Here is a 25,842-nt window from a genome sequence, read left to right as displayed (position 1 = left end):
CTAGCAGCACTGTGTTTCCCACAGTGTCATATTGCTACACGCACAAGCATATGCACGTCATAGTAAGATGCAAGCTATTAGCGTAATGCACCACTGTCCGTCGTGCAGTTCCACTGTTGTTTATATGCAGTTTGTGCCAGTAGTAGAGTGTTCGTAGTGCTCATCGTGTTTACTCCATCTCTTTAAATATTTGGACATTGCAATTAAAGACATAACATTTGTTATAGTTAATTGACTTTTAAGTAATTTTGAATTATACCAAACTATAATTTTATCGATAATAAACAATATATTTTTTCATAAATATAAAGAGCTAATAGGCTTCATTTCAGCAATATAAACATTATTTAAATTAAGGGGATATTAAATCCCACATTGTTTTAAAACCAAATAAGAAACTCAAAGATTGGAATCAGAGAGTTTCATGCCGAATATAGTATAGTAAACTATAAAAGTATCAGCGATTACTAGCGTGACCTAATGCAAGTAGTCCTAGTACGTAGTACAATCTCAGGCAACTCACAGCAAAGGTGGTAAAGTTCTGATCGCTATTCTTGGTATTTTCCATAATGTAAAAACACATTTCCTAGGAAATGTATGCTGTTATTACATTACGGTGGGAGGTCACTACCCAGACCGGTTTCAGCCTTTATTGAGGCTTCATCAGTGAGTAGCTAGACCAAATAAATACCAAAGGGTATAGCGAAAAGAACTTATATACTCTGCTATACGAGTTGCCAAAAAGGTGCAACCATTAAGTTACTCAAATATGAAGAGCCAATAGGCTTCATTTCGGCGATATAAACATTATTTAAATTAAGGGGATATTAAATCCCACATTGCTTTAAAACTGAATAAGAAACTCAAAGATTGGAATCAGAGAGTTTCATGCTGAATATAGTATAGTAAACTAGAAAAGTATCGGCGATTACTAGCGTGAGCTAATGCAAGTAGTCCTAGTACGTAGTACAATCTCGGGCAACTCGCAGCAAAGGTGGTAAAGTTCTGATAGCTATTCTATCGCTATAGCAGAGTATATAAGTTCTTTTCGCTATGCCCTTTGGTATTGATTTGGTCTAGCTACTCACTGATGAAGCCTCAATAAAGGCTGAAACCAGTCTCGGTAGTGACCTCCCACCATAATAACATACATTTCCTAGGAAAAGTGTTTTTACATTATCAAAAATACCAAGAATAGAGATCGGAACTTTACCACCTTTGTTACGAGTTGCCGAGATTGTACTACGTACTAGGACTACTTGCATTATCTCACACTAGTAATCGCCAATACTTTTATAGTTTACTATACTATATTCGCATGAAACTCTCTGATTCCAATCTTTGAGTTTCTTATTCAGTTTTAAAGCAATGTGGGATTTAATATCCCCTTAATTTAAATAATGTTTATATCGTCGAAATAAAGCCTACTGGCTCTTTATATTTAAGTAACTTAATGGTTGCACCTTTTTGACAACTCGTATAGCAGAGTATATAAGTTATTTTCGCTATACCCTTTGGTATTTATTTGGTCTAGCTACTCACTGATGAAGCCTCAATAAAGGCTGAAACCGGTCTGCGTAGTGACCTCCCACCATAATGTAATAACATCATACATTTCCTAGGAAATGTGTTTTTACATTATGGAAAATACCAAGAATAGCGATCAGAACTTTACCACCTTTGCTACGAGTTGCCCGAGATTGTACTATGTACTAGGACTACTTGCATTAGCTCATGCTAGTAATTGCTGATACTTTTATAGTTTACTATACTATATTCGGCATGAAACTCTCTGATTCCAATCTTTGAGTTTCTTATTCGGTTTTAAAACAATGTGGGATTTAATATCCCCTTAATTTAAATAATATTTTTTTAAATTTTTACCATAATTTTGATATTTTATCCAAACACGTATACACTGTACTTACAGTGTGTATGTATATTTTGAAAGTTGCAGCACCCCCATGATTTCAAGCCACAAGCCACCACTGTAATTGTGCCTCCTCATCTGGAACTCTATTTCTTCATTTATTATTTTTACGGCATTTTGCCTGCTTTTTTAGGAGTGCCCCCTTTTTTAATGTCACTGGCTTTTTACTCAAGAATTCTTAAGGCATTGCAGATGTATTTTAGAGACAAATATATGTAGCATAATCGAAGAAAATTCGCACATACCTTTTCTTGGATGTTGTTGCCTGTCTTCTTTCTGCGGTGTGCATACTTCTGCTGTTATGGTGTTGAAAGGGGAGTGGAGGGGGCTTAGGCAATGTGGGAGAATTCATTTGAAAAAATTAATTTTTTCAAATGAATTCTCCCACATTGCCTAAGCCCCCACTACTGTGGGATTCAAACCTGCAGTCTTTCAGCTGGAGAGCGGATACGCTAACCACTTGGCCAACCATGCCGGCTTTACACAAAAGGTTTACAAAAACTTTTTGTGTGTGGGAGCCACATTAAAAAAAAAAAAATTCTGATAGGCATATTTTTGAGAGCTACTTTTTTTTTGTTTTTTTTGAGACCTGCATCTAAAATCGCTGCATTCATCATATAAACAGCAGTCATCCTTATGTATAAACAATTTGCATATGCTTCAAGAATGGTTAAGAACAAGAATAGAAGTTATTGTCAAAGTATAATATAATGATATAATCACATAGGTAATGAGATGCATCTTCTTTCAATTTTAAGAAACGTTTTTTAGATTACCTTCAATGAAGTAACAGAATCTTCATGTGCAAAAACAGAGTGTACGAGCCTTTCAGAAACAGGATTCCATAATTCTAATTTTCCTCCATCTAAAATAGAATTGTTTAAAAAGAAAGAAATAATAATTATGTTTATAGACCCAATCATGTTATTACAGAGATTATTTTAAACTTCAAAATATTAAACTGTGCATGTTTTGTCAACAGCCATTTATATATCTCGTATATATAAAAAAAAGAATCTCACCATAGACAAGTATCGAGAACTTTTTGGAATGTTGTTAATATGTAGTATCCACATGTATTTTTAGCTATGAATTTTCATGTTACACTGATAATTTTTCCCATGGAGTCACTGGACTCATCATGGGAAATAGCAGTATTATACATGCAGCAATACACTACATGTCTCTGTGTATTCTTTCAATTTTAGCACCCTCATTACTTACTATGGTAATACATTATACTCATCTTCTACTCCCCGTTTAAAGAACCTACTTCTTAACCCTTGCTCACAACAGACTTAAAGAGCTTTTAGATATAACAATTACTCTTATCACCTGCTGCCTTGTGTAAGAGCTCCCTAAATGCAATAAGCTTCTATCACCAAATGATGCCTCAACAGACTGAGGAACTACACTTCCTCTATCTGTCCTGATGCAATCTTAGTTGCAAGCTTCTGGATCATCTAAAATTTATTTCCTAGAGATTTAGATCATATCTGAAAAGAGTAGCATATATGGCATAAGTATTCTTATCGTAATTTATTTATATCCTTCTCAATATGCAGCATTCCTCTGGGTGACTGTCATAACTACTGCAATGTGTACCCTAACATTCAGCAATTTATCTGACATTACCTCAAAATGACTTATCTCCCCTACGTTCTTGGATTCATTTCTGCCAATACAGTAAATTGTATTCAATTTCCTCTGACCAAAGGGTCAGAGGAAATCGAAAAACATGTTGATTATCAACATGTTTTTCCAAGTTAAAAAACATGACACCTTGAAGAATTAAAATGAAAACCCCTTCACCCATCTACTGAACCAAAATGATCAAATCCACCTTAAGTAACATAACATCAAAATTCCCTGCAAAAAACTGAATATCTCCATTCAAATCACGGATGTATACAAACATACAATGTATATTTAGGTTTACACACCACCTTCTACATCCCAACTTTCATACCCCCCCCCCCATATATAACTTGTGGAAAAACTTTGATTTTTTTTTTTTTTAATAACTTATCAAAGATGATAAAGGTGACATGAAATCTGAAGATAAGAATATTCTAGATGTCTGGCACAATTACTTTGAAAGATTGTTAAATGAAATGAGTAGTGACAGAACCATAGTAGAAAATTTTCAAGGCAAGAAAGGAGTACATCTCAATACTTGAGGTAGAAAAAGCTCTCAAAAACTTGAAATGTGGAAAGGTAGCTGGAGTAAATGATATTTGACCAGAAATGGTTAAGTATGTAGATATAAAAGATTTCCACTGGCCACACTGCACGATTCAGAGGGCCTGGTAAGAAAGTCAAATTCCAGAAGACTGGAGTAAAGCCCTCATAGTTCCTGTCTATAACAAAGAGAATAAGGTTGAATGAATACAGAGGAATATCACTACTAAGTGTTCTAGTAAGAATTATGCAAACATAATTGAAAAGAGACTAAAAAAATTGTGGAAAAGAAACTAGGAGAAGAGCAAGCTGAATTCAGATCAAACGGAGGTTGTTAGGATCTGATTTTTACTTTATGACAAGGATCTTTACTTTAGTTCTGTAGATCTGGAAAAGGCATACAACAAGGTTCCCAGGGAAAAGCTTTTTCAAAACACTACAGTTATATGGGGTAAACAGAACATTATACATAGCAATACATAGTCTGCATTTAAGCTGTAAGTCAGCAGTTAGAATTAAAGGGAATACAGGAAGATGGTTTGATGGAAACTCAGGTGTAAGACAAGGTACACATAATCTATATGGAAAGAAAGTAGCATTAAACCTGATATTAGAATTAGAGATAATCAACCTTAGTTCTTTGCTTTATGCAGATGATGTTGTACTTCTAAACATATCCAGTGCAAGTTTCCAGGATTCTCTAACTAAATTGAATAACAGCTGTAACAAATTTCACATGAAAATTAGCAATAAAAAGACCAAAACTATGAAAATAGGCAAGAACATAGAAAACTTCAGCTGCATTCTCCATGGAGAACCTACAGAACAAGTAAAATATGTCAACTATTTAGGCACAGTTTTTAGTGAAGATGCAAATTAAATCTGGACATATACAACAGAATAAGCAAAGCTGATATTGTTGAGAGCCAGCTGAATACATTTATATGAAATAAAAGAGAAATTAGCCAGAACATTAAACTAGCAGGATACAAGACACAAGATATAAGACAGTATATAAGTGTTCAAACCAGTTTTAAGTTATGCCGCTGAGAGTTAGATTAGAAGTAAGTAGGTTAGAAGTACTAAGGCAAGTGATGTGAAGTCATCAGCCTCTATATACAAGTTGCCCCAGTCCTGAAAATACTTCAGGTGCAAACTTTGTTTGCTAACACTTGGATAAAGGATTAAACCAAGTATATGATTCCTTGGCATCTTTAATTTATAGTTAGAAGTAAAGCACTCAAACAAAGACGAAAGACCACAGATATGAGAGTTCTTAGAAAAATTAGAGACTTGAACAGATGACATCAGTGGCAGAATCATATTAAAAATGAAGACATCAGTAAGGATCTTAACACTGTTTGCATTCAGGAATATGTGAGCAGGGCTAATCCAAATACATTAAAATAAAATGGGAGAGAAAAGGTTAGCAAACTGTGTTTGATGCAAAAATGGCAAAAAAAAAGACACAGTGGAAGACCAGGTCTAGGTGGATTGATTCAGTCGGAAGTGCCTTATTAGAACGAAATGTTAGACAATATTGGAGTGCTGACAATAACATAATTTCGAGGAAAATTGCTGATAGGAGATTAATAATAATGTAATCTTAATCACGTAATGCTGTCATAGTAGCCTGAACAACTCGTGAGGGTACATATCAGGAAAATAATAATGACAATAACTAATATGAAAAGCCAAACAGCTATTTTTCTGGCGAAGTTAATTAAATTAAGGGGATAGAAATCCCTTTTTATTTTACAGCCAGTATGTGAAACTCTAAGATTGAAAACTACGATCTAAGAGTTTCATGCCGACGAACTATTGGCGAATCCAAGTGTAAGTGACCACCTGGTAGTACCACACCAAGGCAACTGGAAGCAAAGGTGGAGCAAGCTCCCTCGCTATTCTTGATATTTTCTCATAATGTAAAAACACACAGCTAGTAGGAGATGTAATACTGCTTTACATTATGAGAAGAGGTCACTACCCAGACCGGTTTCAACTTTTTTTTTTTTGCTACTCACTGATGAGACCTCAAAAAAAGGTTGAAACCAGTCTGGGTAGTGACCTCTCCTCATAATGTAAAGCAGTATTACATCTCCTAGGAGCTGTGTGTTTTTACATAATGAGAAAATATCAAGGATAGTGAGGAAGCTTGTTCCACCTTTGCTTCCAGTTGCCTTGGTGTGGTACTACCAGCCAGGTGGTCACTTACATTTGGATTCGCCGATAGTTCGTCAGCATGAAACTCTTAAATTGTAGTTTTCGATCTTAGGATTTCGCATACTGGCTGTAAAATAAAAAGGGGTTTCTATCCCCTTAATTTAATAATGACAATAACATAACAGCCTCTGACTAGGAGTTCATCTGTTCTTTTTATTTCCAACTGTTCTTCACCCCCCCCCCATGGCTTTGCATACTGCTTCTTTAGTATTATTTTTAAAGATTTCCTATTAAAGTGCTCTTCTATTCTGCACTGGTATAGTGTTATAATTTTTTTCCCCCTATAATGCTACTTTAACTTTTTCCTTTAGCCTTATTAAGCTGTGTGTTAAATTTTTTTTTACCCTTGTGGAAGCTTAATTTTTCAATAAATAATGCATGGTCAGTTCCTATATCAGCTGATGTTAAAACTCAGATATCAATTATTTCTTTGAGTCTAATGTTTCTATTTGTATATTTTTTATAGTGTATTGTGGATAACTTGCCTAAGATATTTCTCCATGCTATTTTATAATTTTCTTTATATATTGTTAGAATGTTTTATTTATTCTCAATTCATTTTTACAGCATACACAAAATATAAGGGGTGCTTAAGGGTCAAAGCTGTATAACTGAGAGGAGACCTCCACATAGCCTTTAAAGGAATGCGGAGAACCGACCGGGGCTTCTAACCTGATGTCCAATCCTCACCTTCTCGTGGTGCACCCTGTTGGGTATCTACTTGGATACTGAATGAACGAAGATGGGCTGGCAATTTCGGATTTAGCCGACCAAATTGCATTCTTATTGGTTAAACCAAAATAAAAAATGATGGTACAACATGACAAAATTTCATGCCGGCTGGGGCATCGCCCAGTTAAACAAGGCCCCCGTTGTTTTCGCCAGGGAACCAGGGCGAACAGCGAAAAGTCAGCTACTGGAACAAATCTCAAAACAAACCCCAACTCAACATCACCAGAGTAAAAGATCGGTACTATCAATGTAAGAAGCCTGAATGGCAAAGAAATGGAAGTAGCTGAGGAATTAGATAAGTACCACAACGACATAATAGGGGTGACTGAAACAAAAAAGACAAAAACTGGTGAGATCTTTCTGTGCAATAAATACAAAATGTTATATTCAGGCAATGACAATCAAGGAAAAGAAGGAGTAGCCATAGTATTCAACACAAAATACGAGGCTAATCTTCTTGAATGGCAGTCAGTCTCAAGTAGAGCAATGTGGGCAAATATGAGAATGGGGAACTGGACAATGAGACTTATTTGTGCCTATGGTCCCACAGAAGGTTCTCCTAAGGTAGAAGTGGAGGAATTTTTTGAGGCTTTAGAAAAAGCAACTGACAAAATGAAAAATGAAAAGTTGGTCCTTGTTGGGGATCTAAATAGCAGAGTAGGAAATGACTGTGAGACATACAAAAATATTTTGGGAAAATTTGGAGAAAAGAGCAAAGCTAATAATAATGGCAAATATCTGTTGGATTTTTGCTCAGGACATGGACTGGTTATTACTAACACCATGTTCCAACATAAAAATGTGCACAAATTCACATGGAGAGAAGAGGCAAGGAATAAGAAAAGTCTCATTGACTATGTTATTGTTGATAGTGATGTTTTCTCCTTGGTGCAGGACACCAGAGTGTACAGAGGATTTGAAATTGGAAGTGATCACTATTTAGTCTTGAGCAACATAAAATTGAATTTGATATTGAAAAGAATGACATGTAAGAAAGTTTTAAAGCGAATAAAAGTTGAGCAGCTCTCAGATGTGAACTGTAGACTAAAATACAGAAAGATTATTGAAAAGAAAATGAAAGAGTTTGAGAACAGGAATCAAACCTTGGAGATTCAGTGGCAAACTCTGAAGAAAACATTGATTGATTCTGCCAGAGAGGCATGTGGTGAGGTTGTGTGCAAGGATAAAAAAAATCAGAACTCCCTGGTGGACACAGGAAGTTAAAGAGGCAGTGAAGGAAAAGAAGAAAGCATATCAAAAGTTCCTGGCAAATAAGTCAGCTTTTCCTCTTACAGAATACAGAGACAAATGTAAGAAAGCTAAACAGTGTGTAAAACTAGCTAAACAAAAGTCATGGGAGGACTTTGGCAAGAATATAGAAAATAAATATCAAGAAGGTGGCAAAATATTCTGGAGGTTGTTGAAGCTTAGGAATGGAGAAAAGAGTGCTGTAAAAGGAGTTAGAGATGATAAAGGTGACATGAAAACAGGAGAAAAAGATATCCTTGAAGTATGGAGTAATTACTTTGAAAAACTGCTAAATGAAACAAGCAGTGATGACAGCACAGTGATAAAAAACACTGACCAGGCATGCAGTCAGGAATACATATCCATACTTGAAGTAGAAAAAGACATCAAAGGCTTGAAATGTGGAAAGGCAGCAGGAGTAGATAATATTCAACCAGAAATGCTGAAGTATGGTGGTATAAAAGTCTTACAGTGGCTGCACTGCATAGTTCAGAAAGCCTGGACAGAGGGACGAATTCCCGATGATTGGAGTAGAACTCACATAGTACCCATATATAAAAAGGGAAATAAAACTGAATGTGAGAATTACAGAGGTATTTCCCTAATGAGTGTTCCTGGCAAGATCTATGCAAGTATACTTGAGAAACGGTTGAGAAGAATTGTGGAAGAAAAGCTTGGTGAAGAACAAGCTGGATTCAGGCCAAATAGAGGCTGTCAGGATCAGATCTTCACTTTACGACAAATAGTCGAGAAAGCATGGGAATATAACAAAGATCTGTGTTTAAGTTTTGTCGATTTGGAAAAGTCATATGACAAGGTGCCAAGAGAGAAGCTATTCAATACGCTGCATTTATATGGTGTCAATGGGGCATTATATCAAGCAATATTTAGTCTTTATTTGAGTTGTAAATCAGCAGTTAGAATTGAAGGAAGTACAGGAAGATGGTTTAATGTTAAATCTGGTGTGAGACAAGGATGTACATTATCCCCTCTGTTATTCATTATCTATATGGATCACGTTATGAAGGAAAGTGGTATTAAACCTGATATCAAAATTGGAAATGTTAATGTCAGCTCTTTGCTTTATGCGGATGATGTTATACTTCTAAATAAATCCGCTACAAGTCTGCAAGATTCTCTGACTAAATTGAATAGCTGTTGTAATAGATATGGTATGAAGGTCAGCAATAAAAAGACAAAGACAATGAAAATAGGCAGAATCATTGAAAATGTCAACTGTGTTGTGAATGGAGAACCTGTGGAACAAGTAAAACATTTCAGCTATTTAGGCACGATTTTTAGTGAAGATGGTAAATTAAATATAGAAATAGACAACAGAATCAGCAAAGCTGGTATGGTGGGAAGTCAGTTGAATAAATTCATATGGAATAAGAGAGAAATTAGTCGGAACACCAAATTAGCTGTATACAAGACGGTGTTCAAACCAGTTTTAACTTATGGATCTGAGAGCTGGGTCAGAAGTAAAACACTTGACCAAAGACTAGAGACCACAGATATGAGAGTCCAGAGAAAGATTATAGGCATGAACAGATGGCATCAATGGCAATATCATATTAAAAACGAGGATATTAGGAAAGAACTTGACATTGTCAGCATCCAGGAATGCGTTAGCAGGGCTAATCTCAGGTGGTATGGTCACTTAAACAGAATGGGTGAGGAAAGATTAGCAAAACAAGTGTTCTCTGCCAGGTTGGCAGCAAAACGACCCAGAGGAAGACCAAGATATAGGTGGACTGATACGGTACAAAGTGCCTTAGACGATAGAAATATAAGATCTGATACTGTTGGAGTCTTGACAAGTAACAGACTGATTTGGAGGAAAATTGTAGATAGGAAATTAATAATGATGTAATTTTTTTCATGTAGTACTATCATATCCTGTACACCCCTTGAGGGTACATGGCAGGAATTTGATGATGTTGATGATGATGATGATAAAAAAAAAAGGATGCCTAACTGATTATAAGAGGGTGGTCTGAAAAGTTCTCAGCCTAACAATGAAAAAACAAATTTATAATTTCAAAATTATTTTTATTTTTCAACATAATCTCCCTTAAGACTAATACATTTATTCCAGGATGTTCCAGTTCCATTATCCTGTTCCTGTAGTGGTTCTCAGTAAGATCTGCAAAAAATACCCCTCTACAGCTGCAATCACCTCTTGATTCGAAGAAAAACGCTGACCAGCGTGTAAGAATTTTAGTTTTTGGAAGAGATAGAAGTCAGAGAGAGCTGAATCTGGGGAATGGGTGGATGGATGTTCCAACAATTGATAGTGCAGATCCCATAATTTTCCCATTGCCCAAACACCTTTGTGAGCAGATGCATTGTCCTGATGATAGATGATTTTTTCTTCTGAAAACTGGTTCTTTTCTCATGAATTTTTTCGTATAGTGTGGTTAAAAGATTGGAATAATATTCTCGTTATTGTTTTACTCTTTTCAAGATAATTATTAAACAAAATGTCTTTAGCATCCCAAAACATCGATGCAATGAACTTTCCTGCTGGTGGAACCAGCTTTGTCTTCTATGGCATTGAACAACCGGCTTCTGTCCAATGTTTTGACTGCTGTTTGGATTCTGGTGGGTAATGGTAGATCCAAGTTTCATCCATAGTAATACATTGATGCACAAAATAAGTTTTATTCTTGTTAAAACACTCCAAGCACAGTTCAAAGATTTTCATGCGAGTGAGTTTTTGATCTGCTATGAGCAAGCACGGCACCCATCTTGGCTAAGCTTTTTCATATGCAATTCTTCATGCAAAATATATCCTACACATTCTTTTGAAATGCCTATAGTCTCAGCAATTTAATGCACTTTGATTCACTGGTCATCCAATACCATATCGTGCACTTGATTAATGATTTCTGGTGTTGTTACACTTTTTGGACGTCCTTCACGTGGATCATCTTCAAGGCTGGTATGGCCATGTTTAAACTCAGCAGCCCATTTCTTAATTGTCGAAAACAAAGGAGAAGAGTGCCCATAAACCTTTATGAACTTCGAATGAATTTCTTTTGGCATTAAACCTTCTTTTACAAAGAATTTTATAACCACACGATACACATCCATTTCAAGGGATACAGACAACATCAAACAGCTGTATAAAACACACTTCTTGATATAATGACTTGCAATTTCACATGAATGCTTATGACAAATGTACCAACTTATAAAAAAAAAAACGTTTTCCGATAGTTTTTGCCATCTATGGTCGAGGTCGAGAACTTTTCAGACCACCTTTGTACAAGTAAATTATGTAAAGAAAGTAAGAAGTATCTCATTCGAAGACACAAACCGTTTGCAATTAGTATCCCATCACATTATCAGAGTAAGCACAATAATAAATGGCCTATTACCTACGTAAGAACAGAAATGAAATCAATTGGTACAAAGTACATTCTTTCTACAGCTTCACCAGCAATAGAATACCATTAAAGGTCAAGAAACAGTTTAAACATGCTAAGAAAAAGTAGATATAAAAAGAAAATTACATATATATCACATATACCAGCCTGGTTGGCTGAGAGGTTAATGTACCTGATCTCTTAACAACAAGCTATGTGTTCAAATCCCACATCAGATGTTTGTGATTGCCTTTAGGTGGGAGCCCACTGACTTGCTTACTGGAGTTCTGAAGTGGCTTGAAAAAGTTTCATGATTGGCCTCTCTAGAGGAGGATTTCCAGACTACATAAAAATAAATAAAATAATTAAAAAGCATAAAAAAATTTCTTAGCCAGTCTATGATACTTTGCAATCTTTTGTGTGCAGAAGATGCATAAAATAAAAACTAGAATACTCACACACATCTAACTAACTTAAGGCACTAGTCTTCTGATCCTGATGGCATCTCCTTGGTGGCACTCAAACACTCACCCCAGAGCTAAGACCTGTCCTATGTCATCTCTACAATCTTTTGTACTCAGCTGACACTTATGCATGGAAGTAAGCATTAGGGAGATAAAAGTCTGTTGCTACTATCCTATTGCCATCACCAAAATAATGGAGAAAGTCATTAACATTCAACTTTTCAACTACATAGAAGCCTACCAGAAACCTAATCAACAAACCACTATATATTTTGCCATGGAAAGGACTGGAAAAAAAACGTTGTCACTCTTGACATATCCAGAGCATTTGATTGAGTCAAACATCAAGGCCTATTGAATAAACTGCCATCCCTTGGTCAACCTACCATCCTTTGCAACAGGTAAGCAACCTTTCTCACTCTTTCTTTTAAGGTTACATGGTGATCAGCTTTCATATTTACAAATTTAGGAACACAAAACACGTGTTGAAATGATTATTTTCTTCTTCTACAGCTTCTCCCACTTAAGTGGGATCACTGTTTGTTATGCGTCTTCTCCACACCTTCCTGTCTTGGGCTGTCACTACATCCAAGTTCTTCATCTTCAAGTCCTCTTCTACCAGCTCCCTCCATCTCTTCTTTGGCCGCCCACGCTTCCACCTTCCTTGCACATCCATCTGCATGACCCTTCTTCCCACATATTCGTCCTCCCTCCTCATCACATCACCAAACCATCTCAACCTTGCCTCCTGTATTTTCGCTCCTAAGTTTGTAACTTTCACTGTTCCCCTGACATAGTCATTTCTCAGATGATCCTTTCTGGTCACACCGCACATCCACCTAAGCATTCTCATCTCTGCTACTTCCATCCTGCTGATGTTATTTTTCCTCAGGGCCACAGTTTCTATAGCATATGTCATAGCTGGCCTCCCTACTGTCCTATAAATTTTGCCTTTCAGATTGATCGGCACCCTCTTATCGCATAACACTCCAGCCATCTCCCTCCAGTTCCTCCAACCCGCTTGTATCCTGCATCCCACTTCCTTCTCAGCTCCTCCATCTTCCTCCACTGTTGAACCTAAGTATCTAAAGTCTCTCACCTTCCTGATGACATTTCCTTCCAGCTCCAGATCTGTCTCCTGGCCACCGCCCACTGCGCAACACATATACTCTGTCTTTCTTACTTCTGCTCAGTCTCATACCTCTCTCTTGCAGTACTTTTCACCATTTTTCCAGTTTAGTTTCCGCTTCTTCTCTTGAATCTACACACAGCAAGATGTCATCTGCACACAACATTGTCCAAGGTGCATCTTCTCTCACCTCCTCTGTTACCACCTCCATCACAATATTAAACAGAAACGGATTTAATGCTGACCCTTGATGCAAGCCAACTGTTACTTGAAAACTTTCTGTCTGTCCCAAACAGGTCCGAACACTTGTCTTCACATTTCTGTACATTTCCCACACCAACCTGACATATTTCTCCGGCTCTTTCTTCTCCCTCAGACACCTCCAGACTTCTTGCCTTGGCACTCTATCGTATGCTTTCTCCAGATCAATAAATACCAGTTGTAGCTCCCTTTGTTTCTCTCGATATTTTTCCATCATCTGTCGTAACCCAAAGATAGCATCTGTTGTTGATCTACCAGGCATGAAGCCAAATTGTTCCTTTGCAATCTCCACCTCCTCCCTCAATCTACCATCGAGAACCCTTTCTAGGATCTTCATTGTGTGGGACATCAACTTTATTCCTCTGTAATTTTTACAGTCTTGTGCATCCCCTTTACCCTTGTAGATGGGAACAAGAGTACTCTCCCTCCATTCCTCGGGTATATTTTCCTGTTGGCAAACTTTCATGAACAGGTCCCACAGCAGGTCAATTCCCTCTTCCCCCAGTGCCTTCCATGCCTCCACTGGAATTGTGTCTGGGCCCACCGCTTCTCCATTCCTCATCCTCTTCATGGCCTCCGTCACTTCCATTCTACTGATGTTCTGCACCATCTCCTCAGAAGGCTGCCCATCTCCTCTGTGAGTCCTTGCATTTTCCTCATTCAAAAGTCCCTCAAAGTATATTTTCCATCTGTTTCTTATGTCCACATCCCTCCATAATACTCTTCCTTCAGCATCTTTGATCTGCCTCACATGTAAGATGTCCTTAGCTGCTTTATTTCTACATTTCACTAGTTGGTAAATTTTTCTCTGTCCTTCCTTTGTTTCTAATTGATCATACAGATCTTGATATGCCATGGCCTTCGCCTGTGCCACAACTCTCTTGGCTTCTTGCTTTCTCTCTTTGTACACCTCTCTGTCCTCTTCCACTCGACTAATCCCACTTCTGCTTTGCCTTCCTCTTAGCTGTCACTGCCACTTGTACATCATTATTCCACCACCAACCCTCCTTCAGCTCTCTAATCTTTCGAGATGTCTCACCAACACCTCGATTGCACAGCTCAGGATTACTTTTGAATTATGTTTCCACCAATCTTGTATACTTTCCAGTCCATCCGAAATCCTCTCTAACACTCTCTCCCTAAAACGATTCCTCACACTCTCCTCTTTTAAGCAAAACCACTTAATTGTCTTCATCCCATGGCAACCAGAAGTTCTTATCTTCGATCTTATTTTAAAGTCTACGCACAGCAGTCAGTGTTGTTGTGCTACTTGATCTGTTGGAATTACTTTACAATTTTTATTATTATTATTTTACTTATTATTAATAAAATAACACTTGACATTTCGACCCTTGTATTGAGATCATCAGAAAGATAAATGTGGAAACCAAGCTACATGCTCTTGCACTATATAAAGGTAAATTAAATCTACGTAAATTAAACATTTCAGCTATTTAGGCACGATTTTTACTGAAGATGGTAAATTAAATATAGAAATAGACAACAGAATCAGTAAAGCTGGTATGGTGGGAAGTCAATTGAATAAATTCATATGGAATAAGAGAGAAATTAGTCGGAACACTAAATTAGCTGTATACAAGACAGTGTTCAAACCAGTTTTAACTTATGGATCTGAGAGCTGGGTCAGAAGTAAAACACTTGACCAAAGACTAGAGACCACAGATATGAGAGTCCTGAGAAAGATTATACGCGTGAACAGATGGCATCAATGGCAATATCATATTAAAAACGAGGATATTAGGAAAGAACTTGACATTGTCAGCATCCAGGAATGCGTTAGCAGAGCTAATCTCAGGTGGTATGGTCACTTAAATAGAATGGGCGAGGAAAGATTAGCGAAACAAGTGTTCTCTGCCAGGGTGGCAGCAAAACGACCCAGAGGAAGGCGGATTGATATAGGTGGATTGATACGATACAAAGAGCTTTAGACGATAGAAATATAAGATCTGATAATGTTGGAGTCTTGACAAGTAACAGACTGATTTGGAGGAAAATTGTAGATAGGAAATTAATAATGATGTAATTTTTTTTCATGTAGTACTATCATATCCTGTACACCCCTTGAGGGTACATGGCAGGAATTTGATGATGATGATGATGATGAAATAAATAAAAAATTAAATTAAAAAAATAATAAATAAATAAAAAATTAATAAATAAAATAAATAAGAAACTACAATAAACTCTGCTAAAGTCCTCCTGTACTAAGATTCTTCTGGATTTGTACAGATCAGATTGTTATACTATGATTTTCTTCTGGACTTGTATGGTTCAAGTTGCTATTGAATGTTAAGGGAAAAAAAACACTTCACAAAGTCTTCTTGTTTTGAGATTTATTTGAGAAAAAAAAATCTCGATACAAGACAGTTAAGTGTTTTTTTATTTTTCTCAATACAAGAAGACTTGAAGTTTCCCTCCCCCCCCTTAACATTCAACAGCAACTTGAACCATACAAGTCCAGAAGAAAATCGTAACATAACAATCTGAACTATACAAATTCAGAAGAGTCATAGTACAGAAGGACTCTTTAGCAGAGTTTATTGTAGTTTCTTATTTATTTATTTTATTTATTTATTTTTTTTTTTAATTTAATCACTATCCTCAAGGGCTCACTTTAGTGAGTACGGGCGTGGCAAACCCAAGATATCTGATGCTGGACCATGCCTTACTTCATGTAATATACATCTGTTATATTATCTGTAGACTGGTTCCTCTTCTTCTTCCCTTGCTTCTTTCTTTCTTCTCTTCTTGCTCCTTCCCCCGAATGCTATTAGAGTATTCGAGGGGAATCTTTCCTATTTTGCTGTATCATTTCGTCTTGTGCTAACAGGACATCATCAAACACTGTAACATGATCAGGCCATCAAAAAATGTTCATATCGCATCGTCCGTCGCACGGGTTACCAAGGGACCCATTCGAAAAATATGTTACAGTCTCCCTTAGACACCACTCCTCAGCACGCTGCTAGAGGAAACTCCATCAATGCGCCCACTACCCATTTGGGGAGGTGTTTAGGGGCAGCACAAAGAAATGGTTCTGCAAAAGGACTGAAATGGCAATGACAACGGCACCAAACTATGGCTTTAGGCAACTGGAACATCTTCTCTCTGACAGGGAAGGAGTTGGACCTGGTCGAGGAAGCCAAGAGTTACTGGCTAGACTTAGTCGGGCTTTCTTCGACCAAGAAGAGAGGCTCTGGAACTGTTGACCTGGATAAGGGGTGGAAGCTCTACTACTCTGGTGTGAGCCCGACAATGTCTGCTCAGGCGGGTGTGGGGATACTCACAAGCCCCCAGCTATCAGACTGTGTTGCTGAGTGGATCCCATTGGGGGGAACGGGTATGTGTGTTAAGGCTTCAGATGAAAAACCATGATTTGGCTGTGGTGCAAGCCTATGCACCTAATCTGGAGTCAGAATACTCTGTCTTCCTAGAGGAAGTGGATGCTGCTTTTGACAGGGTGGCAGACATGGAATCAGTCCTGCTAATGGGTGACTTCAATGCACATGTTGGAACAGATGACCAGACATGGAGGGGTGTGGTTGGGAGGAACGGCATCCCTGACTATAATGCGAATGGGTTGAAATTATTATACTTCTGCTGTACTAACAGCTTGTCCATAATGAATACCTTCTTCCAGCACCGAGAAGTCCATAAGTATACCTGGTACAGGGATACACTAGAACAAAAGTCTCTGATTGACTTCTTTATAGTCTCAGCAGACCTATTTTCCTCAGTGTTGGACGTTCATGTGAAAAGAGGGGCAGAACTGTCAACTGACCACCACCTTATTGTGTGCACTCTATGGATTCAGAAACTAGGTGCTACCATCAATTCTGGTAGGCTTAAGCAGCTATACCACATGAAATGGGAGACATTGGAAAATGAGGCTGTGAGGAAGAATTTTGCACATGACATTTCCTCCAGGTTCAAAGAGATTCCCAAACATACTGCAGATGTTGAGGAGGAGTGGAAGCTGTTCAGAACAGCTGTCACTGCCTCTGCACTCTCATGCTGTGGCAGAAAGCGGCTCGGCGTGGCAATGGGCAGTGAGAAAAGGACACCTTGGTGGAACCAAGAAGTCCAAAAAACTGTCCGGGCAAAAAAGGAGTCCTACATGGCTTAGAGTCAGGTCACCTGAGATGCGTTTGCGGTATGCTGAGGCAGTAAAGACAGCAAAACAGAAGGCTTGGGAATCCTTTGGAGAAAGATTAGACTCATCCTATGCAAATGCAAACAAAGTATTCTGGCAGACCATCCGCTGCCTTCGAGGGAGGAAATCGTGCACAGCAAGGGCAATTAAGATGGTGCACTTTTAATAACCGAGAAGGATATCCTCCACAGATGGAGGGAATACTTTGAGAGCCTTCTTAACCCAGGTGGCTCAGCAGTTGTGGACATCCAAGAGGTGCAGATCGGGACAATGACTAGTCTCACAGCAGAAGAGGTCCATTTAGCAATAAAATCGCCAAAATCAGGCAAGGTTGCTGGTAATGATGAAATTCGGCCCGAAATGCTAAAAGCCTTAAATCGAGATGGTGTTCTCTGGCTGACTCGAGTGTGTCAGGCTGCTTGGATATCTGGGCGAGTATCAAAGCAATGGCAGACAGGCATAATAATACCAGTCTTTAAGAAGGGAGACCAGAAGGATTGCAGTAACTATCGTGGCATCTCTCTGCTCAGCCTGCCTGGGAAAGTGTGTGCTAAGTGCTTGGAAAGACGGTGCAGGAGCATAGTTGAGCAAAGTTCCAGGAAGAACAATGTGGCTTTCGTCCTGGTAGAAGCACAACTGACCAAATCTTCACTTTAAAGCAAGTCTTTGAGAAATCTTGGGAATATGCCAAGAAAGTCTACACATGTTTTGTGGATTTGGAGAAGGCATATGACTGGGTTCCACGGGATAAGCTTTGGCAAGTAGTACAGGAGTATGGGGGTGGATGGCCAACTATTAGCTGCCATCAAGTCCCTGTATGAATGCCCAGAATTTTGTGTCAGGGTAAACAGCACAAAGTCTGAACCTTTCACAGTCTCCGTTGGCCTCCGCAAAGGGTGTATTCTGTCACCCCTCCTTTTCATAATATTTATTGACTGGATTGATAGGCACAGGCGAGGCAGTGAGTGTGTCAGAATTGGAAGATGTAGCATTGGACGTCTGCTTTTTGCAGATGACTTAGTTCTGCTTAGCACTTCCGCAGATGACCTCCAGCGGACCCTGGATAGGTTTGTAGCTGTTTGTGCAGATGCCGGAATAAAGATCAGTGTGGCCAAAACTGAAACATTTGTGGTCTCACGACAACCATCCTAGTGCACCCACTACTCTTTGATATCTCTCCATCAACCACACCCACCTATCCATCTCACCAACCCTATATCCATTCCCATATATTGTAGTTTACGGATTAGAATTCCATGTGGTATCCTGTCAAACGCCTTTGCCAGGTCCAGCAGTATCACTGTAAACCCATTACCCTTAATCAGTTCAGCCGTCACCTTGTTATAAAACTTGAGCAAGTTACTGAGACAGGATCTACCCTTCACAAAGCCATGCTGTCCCCTGTACAGTATCTCATTTTCATCAATCCATTCCTGTATTTTTCCCTTAACTACTTTCTCCAAGACCTTGACAACGACTCCTGGTATGCTGATCGGTCGGTAATTTGCAACCGTAGTCTTGGATCCTCCTTTATGCAGTGAAAGTATTTTCCCCTCTTTTCACACCTTCGGGACTAAACCAGACCCAAGACTCAGATTAAACAACATGGTCAAGGGCACTGATAATTCCTTAGCCGCTTCACGCAAGACCCGTGCCGGTATTATACCATCCAATCCCACAGATGTATTCACATTAAGGTTCTGTAATAGACTATTCACCTCCACTTCATTCATCACAATTCCCGTATAAACTAATGGTTCCTTCATTTCTTCAATGTCACCACCTGGATGATATACTTTTGCAAAGTGCGCGCTCAGTAACTCCACTATATCGACTGATTCAGTGACCTCCTTACCATCGTCATTCCTTAAAATCATTTTGCCGTGTACAGTTTTTTCCTTGCTTGCAGCATATTGAAAGAACTGTTTGGAATTCTCTTTTGCTTGCATAGCTAGTTTCCTTTCATAATCTGCTTTTGCTTTTTTTTACCACACTCGTTACCCTTCTGGCCTGCCTAATTACTGATTGGAAACAGTAGGACATGCATTCTACAGCTGCCCTCTTCCCTGCATATTTGGAACAGATTATGAAATATGTTGGCATTCCATTACTTACAACAGAACAGGTTTTTTTTTTTTTTTCAGTACCTGCAACCTGTCAAGCAATGGGAAGAAAATTTTGATTTTTATAATTGATTAATTAAAATACCACTTATGGAAGATTAGGAAGAAACATGGATTTGAAAATTAGCAATAAGACATAAAAATACTTTATATGTCATAATAAAAAACGATAGCCTTCGGCTATATGATGATAGAGCTGAGGACTTTTTCTCTCTATCTCATACTATCTATCTGTCTTTTCCTTCTCCTAATACTATCAGGCTCTCTCGTTCCCCTATACTAACTACTCTAGGCATATGATGAACATCCCCTTATTTTTTTCACCTCAATAAAGGTTGAAACCAGTCTGGCCCTTTCCGTAATGCATAGTATTATACAGAGCAGAAACGAAGAAGGAGGAAAAGAAATTTGTTCTATGAGTATAGTATTGGACTGTGAAGTAGTGTTTGGTGGCAGATGCATACAATTCAATGGATTAGGTAAGAAGAGGGGGAATTATTGATGCTAGTTCTGATTAACATTTACGGTATGGCACACAAAAAAATCTACTCTGGGAACTAAAATACGAATGACACAAAGGGAGTTGCACTAATGATGACAAAGAAAGCTCATGGTGCACTAATGGAGTGGAACCCAATATCCAAAAGAATACTAAACGCTAGATTTAAAGCCGGCAAGCAGAACATCACAATAACAGCTATATATGCACCAACAAATGATGCGATCTAGGAAGAAAAGTATAATTTTTATAACATGCTACAGAGAAGTATAGAAACAACAAATAAAAAAAGATATGCAACTTATAATTGGAGACTTTAATGTTAAGGTTGGAAATGATAATACTAATAAAGAAACTGTTATGGGAAAGTATGCAGAAGGAGAAATAAATGAAAATGGAGAGTTACTTATAGACTTTTCTATGTTCAATCAGCTTGTAATAGGAGGGAGCCTTTTCCAACATAAAAAATTACATATGTGGACATGAATAGCACCAGACAGAAAGACAAAGAGCCAAATAGACCATGTACTTATAACAAGGAATTGGAGGAAATCACTCCTGAATGTCAGAGTTAAAAGAGGAGCCGAGGCATATTCAGATCACTTTCTCCTAACAGCTACCATAAAAGTAAAAATATTTAAAAATAAACAAACAGTACACAATACGAAGAAGTTTAGAATTGAAAAACTCAAAAACAAAGAGATTAGAAATAAATTTATAACAACTCTACATGATAAATGCGATAAACTCAAAAAAGAGAAGGAGATAATATAGAGGGAAAATGGACTAAGATTAAAGACATACTAATAAGCACATCAGAAAAGATATTGGGATTTCGAACTAATACATATAAAGAATGGATATCAGAAAACACCAAATTAAAAATAGAGGAGAGAGATAGAATAAAAGAGAAACTGTTACAGATTGGCAAAAATGTTGAACAAGAACAAGCAGAAAGATATAGAGCAATTAACAAAGAAATAAAAAGAAGTGCAAGAAATGATAAAAGAAAATATTATTATTATGTGACACCTCCAGAGAGTCCAAAGACTCATCGAGGGAGTGTGCCAACAGCATCGAACGACCAAACCCCTTCCAACTGCTAACCGTGTTCAAACTTGCTTAATGTTTTGTGTGAGCCATTAGTAGCAGAGGCTCTACCAATCGACAACCTTTGCTGGCCTTTGATGGTAAATAATATGAGAAAGTTGTATGATATTAATGGAAAAATGGAAACAAGGAAATTAAGTGGAAAAAGAAACAAATGGATAGTTCCTATATACAATAAAGAAGGAAAACTAAGTTATTATTAAATGAAAAAGAACAGATAAATAGATGGGTGGAATTCTTTTCAGAGAAATTTCAAGAAATGACTGATGGTGACCAGAGCCTAGAATTAAATGAACAAAATGCATCATTAGATATAAATTTGAATGAAATAACAAAAATAGAAATTATAAAAGCAATAACTCAGATCAAAACAGGTAAAGTACCGGGAGTACTGGATTACTGGTTAAATTACCCAAAAAAGTGAACCTATCTGAATGCAAAAATTGGAGAGGTATAACATTGCTGAGTATTATAAATAAAATACTAGCAAAGATAATACTAGAAAGAATCAAAATAGAAATAGAAAAACAACTAAGACCAGAATAGGGAGGATTTAGAGCCAATAGATCATGCACCGACCACATTGCTACTTTACGAATTATCATAGAACAATCACTGGAATATTAGGCAAGCTTATATTTAAATTTTATCAATTTTGAACACGCTTTTGACAGTATAAACAGATCTTCCCTATGGAAATTACTTAGACATTATGGACTCCCAAAAAATATAATAAGAATAATTTAAAAAACGTATTATGATTTTGAAATTAAAGTAATACATGGAAATACCCTTTCAGAACTATTTAAAACAAAGATAGGAGTAAGGCAAGGCTTTATACTCTCCCCTACTATGTTTTTAATTGTAATAGACTGAGTGATGAGAAAAGTATCTCATGGAAATACAGGATTACAATGGTTACTTCAAAACCAACTCCACGATCTAGATTTTGCAGATGATATCTGCTTACTTTCAGATGCACCAACTTATAGAACAAAAAACATCAATAAAAGGAGGAACTACTGAAGATATAAACTATCTTTTACTATAAACTATATATAAACTAGCTTATTCAACTTTCAACCAACTTAAAAATATTTGAAAAAAACAAGAATTTGTCTTTAAAAACTAAAATGAGAATATTTAACTCAAATGTATGGATCAGAAACGTGGATGTTAAACAAAAAGATAGTTAACAATGTCCAGGTCTTCCTAAACAAGTGTTTAAGAATGATACTGGAAATATATGAGCCAAAACAAATATCAAACGAAGAACTATGGTGGAGAACAAACCAGAAACCCATGTTGCAACAGATATGTGAAAGGAAATGGAGATGGTTGGGGCATGTGTTGAGGAAAGAAGATAAAATAACAGTAAAACAGATTCTAGATTGGAACCCACAGGATAAAAGAAGATGAGGAATGCCAAGAGAAACATGGAAAAGAACAATACTGAAAGAAATAAAAATATTAATAAAAACTGGATCCATCCAGGCATCCAGGAATGCATTAGCAGAGCTAATCTCAGGTGGTATGGTCACTTAAACAGAATGAGCGAAGAAAGATTAGCAAAACAACCCAGAGGAAGACCAAGATATAGGTAGATCGATACGGTACAAAGTGCCTTAGACGATAGAAATATAAGATCTGATAATGTTGGAGTCTTGACAAGTAACAGACTAATTTGGAGAAAAATTGTAGATAGGAAGTTAGTAATGATGTAATTTTTTTCATGTAGTACTATCATATCCTGTACACCCCTTGAGGGTACATGGCAGGAATTTGATGATGATGATGATGATAAAAACTGGAACCAAATAAAAGCAGAAGCAAAAAACAGAGTCCTGTGGAAAATGGTGGTGGAAGACCTATGCACCCAGGTGGAGTGAAGAGGATTAAGTAAGTACACAAAAACATGTATTGAACTTTTACACTGCCTTTAGTACACATGCTATGAGATATGCCATTCAACTGCATGCACATTAAGAGAAGAACACTGCAGAGTCTTATACAAGGGGTTGGCCAACCTTTTACATTACGTGTACCAATGTTTTTCACACGAGTTTAGATGCACCATACAACTCTTGTACCCTTAAAAACTCCCTGTATAACATATTAAACTGACTGACAAAAACCTGTGATGCACCACTGTTGCTAATGCTTAGCACCTCAGGATCAAACAAGTGAATGTGCAAAAGATGTGCACAAAACAATATAATCGCTAAAAATAATTCCTACGTTTTAGATTTTTTTTGTACAAATTATTTTTTGGTTAATACTTGTTGCATAAATACTCTTTTTTTATTATTATCATTGGGATGCATGTACCACTTCTAATAATCCAATGCGCCACTTTTGGTGCATATGCCATAGGGGTCTATGTCATTACATTTAGCCATAGCAATGGTGTTGATGCTGGAAGAAAAGACATTTATTGTTGGCATTATTTTCAACAATAAATGTCTAATAAATGCTCTGCCAACTCCATATTTTCATATGGAATTGGTAGGGCAAATGGTCCAAGCCTATAACATGTTTGTGAGCAGTTTGTTCATCTTTTCCGTAAGTGTGCCCCAAGCAATAGTGTCATCATTGCCTTAATCAAATGGGTCCAACATACTGCAAGTTTTCTGCAAAGCAGAGAGCATTTCGGGAGACCATGAACTGTTAACACAAATGAGAATCACTGGCATGTGCTGGTGCAAGTGTTACAGTCTCCGAAACACAGTCAACACCGAACAGCAGTAAAACTTGGGATACTAAGGTAGTCACACTTAGAGAATCCTTAAGGAACCAGGTGCCTTTTCATACATTATTCTTGTGGGTCAGTGCTTAACAAAATGGATTATGTTGAACAGTGGGAATACCATGCACGCATGCTGGCCAATCTCTATGAAGATCCATCCTTCCTCCATGACAATTAAAAGCATACTAGGGGAGAGTATACAACCTTGCCTTACTCCTGTCTTTGTTTTAAATGGTTCTGAAAGGGTATTTCCATGTATCACTTTAATTTCAAAATCTTCATATATTTTTTAAATTATTCTTATTATATTTTTTGGGAGTCCATAATGTCTAAGTAATTTCCATAGGGAAGATCTGTTTATACTGTCGAAAGCTTGTTCAAAATTGATAAAATTTAAATATAAGCTTGCCTGCTGTTCCAATGATTGTTCTATGATAATTCGTAAAGTAGCAATGTGGTCAGTGCATGATCTATTGGCTCTAAATCCTGCCTATTCTGGTCTTAGTTGTTTTTCTATTTCTATTCTTTCTAGTATTATCTTTGCTAGTATTTTATTTATAATACTCAGCAATGCTTGTGATCATAAGGTGCAGGTATGGTGAAATTATCAGATGGTGGAACAGACATACAAGTTTGAGTTGCTACTGTCACTTTCTTAATTGTTACCTTCTCAGCATAAGAGGATCTCAGAGCAGGAGTGATAGTGGCTAGCTTTCTTTTTGCATCCTGGTATGTTATGTTTTGCTCTGTTTTCATTCTTTGTATTTCTTTTTCATCTTTCCATTTCTGACATGCACGAGAGTTGATTCCAAGACAACAGAAAAAAGACCCAGAGGAATACCAAGGTCTGGGTGGTTTGATTCAGTCAGAATTGTCTTAGAAGCACAAAATGTTTGATATAACAATATTGAAGTGCTCATGAGTATTTGATTGATTTGGAAGAAAATTATTGATAGGAGATTAAAACTTAATCATGTAGTGCTGTCATAGTAACCTGAACACCCCTTGGTTGTACATATCAGGAAATTGATGATGATGATGATACCAGTGGAAGGTTATCTGAGCTTCCCCACTGAAGAATGGTTAGATATCAGAATTTTGGATTGTAGTGGTTGCTGCTCTGTAAGACATAGTTGTATGCATAAATATCAATGGAATAAAATAGCATAAAAAAGGCAACATAGAGCAGGAGTCAGCTCTAGTGTGCAAATCTTCAACCAAAGTGAAGAAATGCCAGGAAATGGAAGAAATGACATCAAGACCAGAGGAATTTTTGTTATCTAATTTGGACAGAACTTTTCTGATCACTTTCTGATGAAATGTCAGAAGGAGCATATGGTTAGAGGAAAGTATGATGCCAGTAGATTGGGATTTTCTGTGATCGACAAATGTTGAAGCTTAAAAAAAAAATTTTTTTAATTAAAAAAAAAATACTGTAAAGGAGATCAAGTATAATAAACAATGTCAAAACTGCAAATACATCAATTCTAAATTTCTGGAGGAAAGTTACTTGGAAAGACCTGTTGAAGGAAATAATCAATGACAGAACAAGGGTAGAAAATATCCACAAGGAATGTGTTATGATTAAATTTCAGTAAATGGAAGAAGAAAAAGCTGGCAAGTATCAGAAATGTGGAAAAGCAGCTGCCAT

At 37.2% G+C, this 25,842-nt stretch overlaps 1 protein-coding gene across 3 annotated transcripts in view; it reads right to left on the bottom strand.

Moving 5' to 3' along the window:
• Window positions 1-25,842, bottom strand: part of LOC150105360 (transducin beta-like protein 3) — a 324,945-nt gene that overhangs the window by 121,354 nt on the left and 177,749 nt on the right. For all 3 annotated transcript variants that reach the window (XR_016548482.1, XM_090394739.1, XM_090394738.1), the window contains exon 7: window positions 2,707-2,795. Coding sequence is in view for 2 of the 3 variants with exons in the window: in XM_090394739.1 (XP_090250865.1) it covers window positions 2,707-2,795 (89 nt within the window). In the remaining variant the exon portion in view is untranslated. The remainder of the gene's footprint in view (window positions 1-2,706; window positions 2,796-25,842) is intronic.

This window comes from Typopeltis vanoorti, chromosome 6, assembly GCF_054136105.1.
Source record: "Typopeltis vanoorti isolate ZY-2024b chromosome 6, IOZ_Tvanoo_1.0, whole genome shotgun sequence".
Taxonomy (NCBI): domain Eukaryota; kingdom Metazoa; phylum Arthropoda; class Arachnida; order Uropygi; family Thelyphonidae; genus Typopeltis; species Typopeltis vanoorti.
Note: the sequence above shows the minus strand (reverse complement) of the source record. Positions and strands in the feature narration are given on the sequence as shown.